The sequence below is a fragment of the Asparagus officinalis genome, chromosome 4, assembly GCF_001876935.1.
Source record: "Asparagus officinalis chromosome 4, Aspof.V1, whole genome shotgun sequence".
NCBI classification, from domain to species: domain Eukaryota; kingdom Viridiplantae; phylum Streptophyta; class Magnoliopsida; order Asparagales; family Asparagaceae; genus Asparagus; species Asparagus officinalis.
Genome location: NC_033797.1, coordinates 61,069,796 through 61,079,786, shown reverse-complemented (window position 1 = coordinate 61,079,786; position 9,991 = coordinate 61,069,796). Strand labels below are relative to the sequence as shown.

Genomic DNA, 9,991 nt, shown 5'->3' with positions numbered 1-9,991 from the left:
TGCAGGTTATATTAATTATCGATCAGAGATTGGGAAGGGAGATTTTTAAATGCTAAAGCAGTTGTTATTCGTGCTTGATTGGCATTTGAGGCGGAAGCTGGAGCAGCTTGGGAGGCTACTAATGCAGCAAAAACTCTTATTAATTCCAAGTGCATCTCTATGCCTTGAGGGTGATGCAAATGAGATCATATAAAGTTTGCTAGCAGATAATAATATGTGAGGTTATTCCATGTTCAATATTGAAGATAGTACTAGCAAACTTTTTTCATCCTTCACTAATGTGGAAGTGATCGTCGACATACTCTTCGAGAAGGAAACAAATGTGCACGTTGGATGGTTACTAGAGAGATTCATGAGGAAAGAGACTTGTGTTTTCAGGATGTTGCTCCTCACAAATTAGCTTGGTTTATTTATCAGGATGCAAGTAGTAGGAATTTTGTAAGATAATAGTAGTTGTTGATTACATGTAAATAGGCACACACAAAAAAAAAAAGTGGCAAATGTAAAAAATTAAATAATTCCATAAACTTATGAATTATTTGGCTATATACCCCGAGATCTTCCGTAATTACATATTTCCCCTCTACATCTTCATTATTGTCGATATATCCCCTACATTTTTCATAATTACAGATATACCTCCCATGGGTTTATAATCGCCAGTATACCCCTAAATCTTCAACTTTGAGCTATCATACCCTCCAAATGCAGCATAGTTGCTAAATCAATGGTATATGAGTCAATTGAGCAAAACAACCCTCCTCTCCTTTCCAGCTGCCACAACCCCTTCGTCTTTCTTCATTTTCCAATCGAAGACTTGAGGGGTAATGCTCAATTATGGAAGGTTTGAGAACATATTGGTAATTATGAGAATTTTTTAAATATGTAATTAGGGAGGACTTGAGGATATGTTGGCAACTACTAGGATTTTGAGGGTAAATATGCAATTATGTAAGATTGGAGGAGTATACAGCCAACTAACCATAAACTCATGAATTAGCTACTTCAGAGTGGGCGTATGCAAGTCCAGCCCACCATCAAACAAGATCCAGGTAGGCCCATGTCCACGGCCTCCCCCGCGAGTCCGTCTCCTGACTCCCTCTCCTCAATCCTGCCACGTGTCGTCATACTATTAGCTTGAACGAGGTCGGTTGTCTCACACGTGAAGGGCGGCTGCTTTTTGTTCGTCGTGCTACCGCTGCATACAAAAAGCGACAAAACCTTTTTTTTTAAATCCAAAAAAATAATAATACTCCTTATGTCTCTCTCTCCTCTCTTTCTCTCTCTAAATCCTCTCTCCTCCGCTCTTCCTCCTCTCTTCTTACGGAAGATAAAGGAAGAGTGCCGAGGGCAGCGAGAGAGAGAGAAAGAGAAAGAGAGTTTCCATTCGAGCGCTGTCGTCGATCGACAAATCGAAAAAGGTGACTTTTTTAATTAAAATTTTGGGGTTTCATTTTTCTTGTCCTTGATTTAATCTTGATTTTGGGAGCGGTAGTATGAATATGGGAGCAATTTGATACTTAAATCCGAGAGGACTACAGAAATCTTCGATTTCTGTTGTTTTTGTCTTAGACATAACAGGCATCTCTAAATTACATCCCCCCCCCCCCACCCACCCCAAGAATCTTCCACTATTTTTTTCTAGTTTGGATCTTGTTTCAGGAATTATGTGGGATGATGAAGTGATTTTTACTCGGATTATACGAGAATAAGGATGATATTGGTTTACTTATGCAATCATGTTTTTGATTAAAGTGCAGAAAGATTGAGCATTTTTGTGGGTCCTTTAGTTTCGTGCTTGAAGATATAAATATTTTTTTATGTACTTACATATTCATTAATTGAACTGAAGTCACCTCCTTATCTCGAGTACGGAGCAGCTACTCGCGTGGGCTTTCCTTTTCTTGATCATCAGCACTGCAATCAGTTTCTTACGTTAATAAACAGCAGAAATGGAAAAAAAAAAAAAAAATTCACGTCAGTTTTTTTATAAAACTTCTGTTTTATACATATACACGTATGCGTCCTTTCTGGAGAACTGGAAGCCAAGTTTGTTAATATGCAAAACTTGATTTAATTTTTCAAGTCGTTATGTGGTTGAACCTTGTCAATGTGATGCATTGGTCTCCAATCAATCGGAGATACTTAAAGGGTATCATGCCCTTTAGGAAACTTGCAATTCGGGGTAGATACTGTATATAAATTAAGTGGTCCACCCGAGATTTCTACGTTCCTCGCAGGCAGTGTTGTAGACTTAGTTTAGATGGAGATCGTTTAATTCTGATGAAAAGAGGGCTTCCTTTCAGAATACGCTTGTCTTGCGGCCAGCCCTTTTATGCTTAAATCATGTATCAATCGTCTCTAGGCATATGGCTAAGAGCATATGTATCATTTTGTGGATATATTCCTTTTATGCTTAAATCATGTATCAATCGTCTCTAGGCATATGGCTAAGAGCATATGTATCATTTTGTGGATATATTACTATCTTTTGGTATTTGAACAATGGCCTATACTCATATTCAAGATTTTTGTTTTTCTGCTTTGCAGGAAATAATTCATCAGAAATAGTGGATGGCATGTCTTTACTTTGAGTCTCCACAACTCTTCTCAAAGCATCAATCATATGATGATTCATTCGACCAACAGTTTGAGGATAGCATTTCGGCCGAATTTTTAACCGAGCCTGATGCTTCAACGTCTTATCTTTCTAATAATGTTAATATCCCTAAACCACCTCCACTTCCAACTGCATCTTACAGAAAAACCAACATCTCCAAGAGGGTAACAAGTTGCAATTGTGTCCTGTATGAAACAAGCCATGCTTGGGACAGGCTTTTTACTGAAGGATATCATGCTGATGTCCATGTTCTTATAGATGACAAAGGTATAATTTTGGCACATTCAAATATTCTGGTAAGTACATCACAAATCCTTTAGTTTATGTTTATAACTTGTATTTTGCAAAGCTGTGAGTCTTCAAGATTATAGTTATCTAATAAGTCCTAATGATCTAGTTTCTCATCTCAATGGAATCGGTTTTCATCAGACCAATGAATTTGAATGGTTAGGGTCCGTAGGGATCTCAAAGACTAAGTTCAGGTGTGGTCAAGACTTATTCAAACATGAAGATTGACCCTGACATAAGCCTTATTAATGAGTTAACTGCAGCGGACATGGTTCTTGTAATTTTGACTTAAGTTAAAACATAGTTTTAGGTTGTATATTCTTCACAAATCATGCCAAATCTGGCGGAACTAATTTTCAACAATCTAGCACCCCTCCCCTTCTCTGGTGACTGGCTCATCAAGCACCGGGATATGCTCAGTTACTTCTGTTTGGTGCTCCAGAATTTTAGATATTCACAGATGTTGGGGCTATAGATTTTTGGCTTTGGACCAAATGTAATTTTATTTAGAAACTCTTTAAAGAGTCAAAACTGTTGAAGCAGTGTCGACTGATGTTCGCTAGTAGATGTATGCTTGTTTTATCATTTTGCATCTTGTCCCAGTTAAGATTCCATTGGAGGAATGTTTCAATTTTTTAGTCTATGTTGGATATACATATTTATTTACTAAGTAGCACATAGTGATTTCCTAATTGCACAAGATATATTGATTCATAGTCGAAAATTAAAATGTCATAAATGATGTCATGTAGCAGGGTAGGGGTATCTGCCTAACAATTGTGGATTGTCTGGTTAGTGTTACATTGATACCAGAGGTATGGAATGGTATGGTTAAGAATTGATCCTTCAACTATGAGTTTATCACTGATAGGTTAGTGGCGTGATGATGTGATTTTCAATAAGCTGGTATATTTAACATCTGGATTGCCAAAAAAGTTGTCCATATCGTCATCATGGTCCTAATATGAGTTGACCTTTGATAATTCAGGCATTTATAATTAGAACTAATAGTTAAGTTTGAAAAATAGGAGAATATAACAAAATTGGAGTATTCCAGCTTCCATCGAATTAAAAGTTCTTTGTTTAGAAATATGACCATATATAACTTGACTGTTTTAGCCAAAATCAAATTTCATGACATCAGGAATATGCTCTAGAGTTACTTCAAAACTCTTGGAGGGTTCCTAAGGCGCCCTTTTCACCGGGTTTAATCACTCATCATTTACTTAAATATGATGGTTGTTATAAACTTCTGAACAGGGTATTTCATCTTCTGTGCTAAGAAGTATGTTGGAGAGATCAAAAGTCAAAGAGGGTTTCCGATGTATTAAAATCCACGGTGTGCCCTCAGAAGCTGCCCGTGCATTTGTTCGATTTCTATATTCATCATGGTATGTGTGTGAAATATCCCTTTGAATTTACATACTTAAGAAAAAAATATCATGCTTAGTGTGGTAAATTGTCATGATGCTAGTGCAATACCCTGTAATCTCTGTTTTAGTCCATGTTTCTAGAAACATAATCTTCAATATGGAGTTGCACATGAATGCACTGATACACAAAGAATGTACGTGGTAGTTGCCGTCTCTCAGACACTTTGATATTACTATATATAGATTACGAGGGTTTCTTGTTAAGCCTAAATATACAGGTACATGTACACAAGAGCGACATAGCATAGATACATCAAACGTGAAATGTCATAGAATATGGGCAGGACATGCTTAAAATGCCTCTGTGTGTGTGTGTCTGTGTGTGTGTGTGTGTGTATACAGTCTTGGCTCCTTTAGAAAGGATTTGAAAAAACAAATCAACATATTTGACAGAGAAATTCATAAAGGCCAGGTGATCTGAACACAGGACCTAGCCCTCTTATTGTACTTCAAATTTGAATTTAGCATTGACTTGCATTGGACAAGCTCTGGAATGCAAGGCATACCCCTTCTGTAGAGAATCCATACGTGTCAAGAAGTAGAGACCAATGAAAATGGCAAGCAAACTCAACATTGTGACAAGTATCACCAATAGTTGCTAGGTGTGCCACATGCCACAACATATTTGTGAACTGCTATAGCAGTAGGAACCTCCAGTGACAGAGCCATCGTTGACAGCACAGCGGATCCCAGGCCATCATGATGGCAGTGTTAGGTCCAAGGGGCAACATCATCATGTTGTTGGTGGCATTTTAACAGTGAGGTTCACTAGCAATGGGAAAGTTACTGGTTGCAGCAAACATGGTGGCTAGATATCAGCAGTCTTGGTGATAAATAGGGAAGAAAAGGTTTATTGAAGTGATGGATTTTTTACATTTGATGACTATGATAAATTGAGATGGAAATATTGTCTCTTTTTTTCTAGTTTTGGATGAGAAATGGTCAAATTCTAATCCCAAGGACTGTAAATGCCGATCCCTAGTATTATTCAGTTACAATGCTTTTGAGTGCGGACTAAATCCCTCTTAATCATTCTCAGCAATAAATACATGATTTGACTTGTAAACTGGACAACTTCCAATTTGGTTTGAACATTTCATGAGTTATTCAAATGGAATTGGTCAGATATGCCGTGGCGTAATTTTCTATTTGCACTCTTTATATGGTCAATTTTGCGATGAGATTTTGACTTCGCTTGCTCCCTTGTGGCTAATCATTCTTTTTCTTATGTGCCTTTTCATAGGCTAGGGAAGTTTGGAGTTGTTTGATTTACATAGATTTAGTGTACCTACGAGGTGTCGCAGCAATCTCCTTATTCACTGATAGTTGCCTCCAAAAGGAATTTGGAACTAGAAGTTACGTTGACAACTACCTCATCTTTATATTTTGTTGTACTGATTGACAATGATGGTCTTATGATCTATATGGCATAGACAATTTTATCATGAAGCAATACTTGTGTAGAGCACCCTACTTTTGGGACACTCCTTGGGCAATCGTTAGACATATCTCAATCATATTTTGTCATATAAATTTAGTATGCTTCTTAATCTGCTCATCCATATTACAAGTGATCTATTTTCATTTACATATCAAATACTAAGACGAACAAGGCCATGGCAACGTTGACTTTGTGTAAGATTATGACAAGTTCAGATATGGTTCACTGTAAGAAGAAAGGATATTGAATTAATCTGTTGGAAGTTCAAAAGCCATGGCCTATGAGGTCATAAATGTATGATATGTTAAAGTTTTAGCCTGTATGTAATCGATGTATGTTATTATTATATTATTAGAAATGTTTTTGGACGAGGGTTGCTCAGTTATGTACATGTTTTATGAACTCTCTTTATCATACCATGTTGTGTATCCATATCAATATTGTGTTTGTGTCTATTCTTAGATCATAACTGAAGCTCTTACGTTCAGTTTCTTCGATGCACAGCTATGATCCTGAGGATATGAAGAGATTTGTACTTCACTTGCTTGTCCTGTCTCACTCGTTTGCAGTCGCCTCGCTTAAAAGAGCATGCATCAGTGAACTAGAACGATCATTATTGACAACTGACAATGTTGTTGATGTTCTCCAGTTGGCTAGAAAGTGCGATGCTCCCCGACTTTCTTTAATGTGCATCCGTCTGATCATTAAAGATTTTAAGACTATCTCAGCGTCAGAAGGATGGAAAGTTATGAAGCATACCAATCCCAGTCTGGAACAAGAGCTCCTAGAATCCCTTGTGGAGGCAGATTCAGTAAGTTTGGTTCATGTTTCATCTTGATGTTTTTAGGTATGAGCTTTTGCAATAAATTCAGATTGCCGGGTCTCCCACAGTGATTTAGCGTATTATTTAAAGAATGAGCTTAAAAATTTATCGGTGTTAAGCTGTGTTAGTTCCCCTTATTCTCCCCTTGTTCTTGTTAATAGTCTGAAAAGACGATCATCATATTGTCATGAATGCAGAAATTGCAAGAAAAGGGAAAAAGGATTGAAGAGAGGAAGGTATATGTACAACTATATGAAGCAATGGAAGCTCTTCTCCACATAAGTAGAGATGGGTGTCGCACAATTGAACCTCGTGACAAAATCCTGAATGACAGCCAGCGCACTTGCAACTATCCAGCCTGCAAAGTGCTTGAATCACTGCTCCGCCATTTCTTAGGCTGCAAGGCACAAGTCCCAGGTGGATGCCAACATTGCAAGCGCATGCGGCAGCTCCTTGAGCTCCATTCTCGCATGTGTGCTGAACCAGACTTATGCAAGGTCCCTTTGTGCAGGTTTGTTTATGCATCGGTCATTAATTGTTCCTATATTGATGAGTAGCTGATAGTACACTTCAAGTTCTTTTTTTTTTTGACGATACTTGGATATAAATCTTTTTGGAAATTGGAGTGTCAGTTTGATCTTAGAAATGACAGTGGGAAGCAAGAAAGAGAAGGTGAAACACGGATATGACACTGCACAATATAGTTCTTTTTACGAGTATGCTTAAAAGTCGGACATGGATGAAAACATCATATGCAACAAAGGCGCCTAGAGACGATAAAAACCATGTTTTGTTAAAAATAGAGAGAAAAACATAATAAAATCTTACTGGTTTCAACAAAGGCGTCATCTAATACAGGTGTATGGATTCTTTCACGTCTTTGCTAGGTTTTTTGGTACTTCTAATATAGTGTTTTTATTATGCCAAGAAATCCTTTTGTATTTAAGCACCATGGAGCTCTGCATGTCCAATATTTGATCTTAGAAATTGCTAAAAGTTGGCATAGTTTCGATGCACAATTTGCTGTATTTTCTGAAAATGTGAATGCCTTTGAAATGCCTGGTACACATCGAACAACTGCTGATCTAACAGACTTTTGACGTGAGCCTAGACCGATTTTGAAGTCATCATGCTTTATATTGTTGATAACTTATGCAACATGTTTGTGCCTCTGCATCCTTAAATAAGTACACATGATATGATGGCAAACCTACTTAATTAAATTTTAATGAAATCGTCATTTTTGTAATAGTGAAATACGAACGTTTATGAAATCATCTGTGATGTTGACTATGAGGTAATCACTATCTAAATTTCTAATAAGAATCACAGTCAAGTTCTCCAGTTAGTTTATATGTTTTTGTTTAACTATACAGAAAATTCCTGTAGCTCTTCAAAACTAACAAAAATATCGTTATTAGTTCTCATATGCAAGTTTAGACAATTCGCATTGCCGTGGCTGATTGCTCAGTGGATCTAAAATTATTTACCATGTTGAAGCAGGCATTTCAAGGATAAGATGCACCCGAACAAGAAAGAAGAGGCGATGTGGAACACACTCGTGAGAAAGGTGATGGCGACTAAAGGCACCATCAGCTCCATCTCAGCTTGGAGACCACTTATAGCATAACATCGTATTGTGTATATGAAATATTAACGACAACAACAGCAGCAAAGTTTTTAACTCGACTTTTCGAGTTTGTGTATATGGAATAAGATATATTAAAATGTAAATGAGGATCATATTAAAGTATAAGGCGTATTGGAGATGCTGTTTGTATTTCTGTCAGATTAAGCGAAGTTTGTAAGCATGTACACTGTTAAGGAGGCTGTATTCAGTAAAAGTTTGGAGAGGCAGAGTTGTTTTCTTTTCTTTTTTTTCCCTTTTTTTTCCTTGGTGGTTAGGGGTGGGGGATGCAATCAGGTGCAGAGCTGAATATCCCTTTTAGCCATAAGAGGAGGTGAATATGTTTGTAGTTCATTTTCCCCCTTCGCTTGTGTCCTTCTAGTTCATTTTGTTTGTTCCTTCACCTCACTTCACTCCACCTCTCTCTCAGAAAAACTCTCAAGTACTGCATACAAGTCTATTTTTTGTCCCTCACCTTCCCTCCTACCAAACCACGCCTTAAAGAATGGTAAACACGATCTCATTTGCGTTAAAGACGTTGACGATAAGGCTCCTATATATTTGGGAAGTGTTCTGATTAGTGTTAATTGCAGATAAAGTCCTTTAGTATCATCCAATTGCAGATAACCCCCTTAGTTCTATTAGTATGGATAGACCCTCTGAGTGAATTTTCTTTACTTCTAAAAGAGTCAAAAAAAAGTTCTAAGGAGGAGTATGGAATGTTCTAATAGTGCGAATAGAGCTCCAATTGCTTTTTCCCCCTGCGCATAAGTATGCTTTCTATTTCATCAAAAGCACACTGTCTATTTCATTCTCGTGTTAAGATCTAGGCTTATTTAGCAAGGCCCCATAAACTATGCGGATCACATCTTAGATGCTGTTTGGTTGGATGGAAATGGAGTTGAAAGTGTAAATAGAGTTGGTGGATTTGTAAATACATTATTTAGTTTACAATTTTGTAGCTAGGAAAGGTAAATGAACTTACATTTTATAGGCAAAAAAACTCGCAACAAATGCTATGGCCAATTTGATGGGAGGAAAAGCTAGTAGGAAAGTAGGAATAAAACCACAAATAAAGATCTAACTTGTAAAAACAGTAAGGGAGATGAACACACGGATTTAACGAGGTTCGGCAACGTGCCTACGTCCTCGGGAGCCACACCACACAATCTCTTTATTAATTGAAGAAGAATTATAAGCTCTCAAACTAGGGTTTAATCTCTCTGAGATTCTCTCTCTTTCTGCAGTCAAAAAGCTCTTTTTTTCGTGTTGTTACAACCTTAAAAACGTTTAAGGTATATATAGAGTCCTGGGGAAAACAGAATCCAAAACAGTTTAGGAAATTGTTTGACTGCGTCGCGGTCCGATGCGTACGTGTGTCGGACCGCCGTAGGTTCTCGCAGGTGTTCGACTCGGCCGGCGGCTCGACGTGCAAAACGACAAAAAGCTCCCTTCAAAATTCCAAAGAGTGAGCTGGTCGACCGCTCATGGCTGGTCGATCGAATCCAAAACCCGAGTACGCAAAAATCCTACAGGGTTGGCCGCGTCGACCGCAGTGGTCGACCTAGCCGTCGCACTTTCAGGCTGCCTCCCAACTCTTGTGCACGTTCGCGCTTGACCGTCGCGGTCGACCGTGGATCTGTCTGCTTATTTTCTCGTCGTTTTGATTCCAGCTCTTGTCTCGACTTTGGATCTACACCTTAGACTAACAATCTCCCACTTGGAGACTAAAGTGCCTGCAGTGAGTTCACCCTAACTC

At 38.0% G+C, this 9,991-nt stretch overlaps 1 protein-coding gene across 3 annotated transcripts; it reads left to right on the top strand.

Annotated features, from left to right (window-relative positions):
- LOC109837555 (BTB/POZ and TAZ domain-containing protein 3) lies at nucleotides 1,289–8,458 on the top strand. 3 transcript variants are annotated; one of them, XM_020405856.1, is made up of 6 exons: nucleotides 1,289–1,421; nucleotides 2,551–2,916; nucleotides 4,169–4,299; nucleotides 6,287–6,593; nucleotides 6,803–7,116; nucleotides 8,109–8,458. In XM_020405856.1, exons 2-6 carry the CDS (start codon nucleotides 2,575–2,577, stop codon nucleotides 8,233–8,235), a joined length of 1,221 nt encoding a protein of 406 aa, XP_020261445.1. In that variant the 5' UTR covers nucleotides 1,289–1,421; nucleotides 2,551–2,574; the 3' UTR covers nucleotides 8,236–8,458. The 3 variants fall into 3 exon arrangements, with proteins under 3 accessions (XP_020261445.1, XP_020261444.1, XP_020261446.1); XM_020405855.1 differs by having other exon boundaries at nucleotides 8,106–8,452; XM_020405857.1 differs by lacking the exon at nucleotides 1,289–1,421 and having other exon boundaries at nucleotides 2,753–2,887; nucleotides 8,106–8,452.

Excerpts from the sequence above, each read along its gene's own strand:
- LOC109837555 (XM_020405855.1), top strand. The coding sequence starts at position 2,575 with ATGGCATGTCTTTACTTTGAGTCTCCACAACTCTTCTCAAAGCATCAA. Across the intron at positions 2,917-4,168 it reads TGGCACATTCAAATATTCTG|GGTATTTCATCTTCTGTGCT; the intron begins GTAAGTACATCA and ends ACTTCTGAACAG. Across the intron at positions 7,117-8,105 it reads TGCAAGGTCCCTTTGTGCAG|CAGGCATTTCAAGGATAAGA; the intron begins GTTTGTTTATGC and ends ACCATGTTGAAG.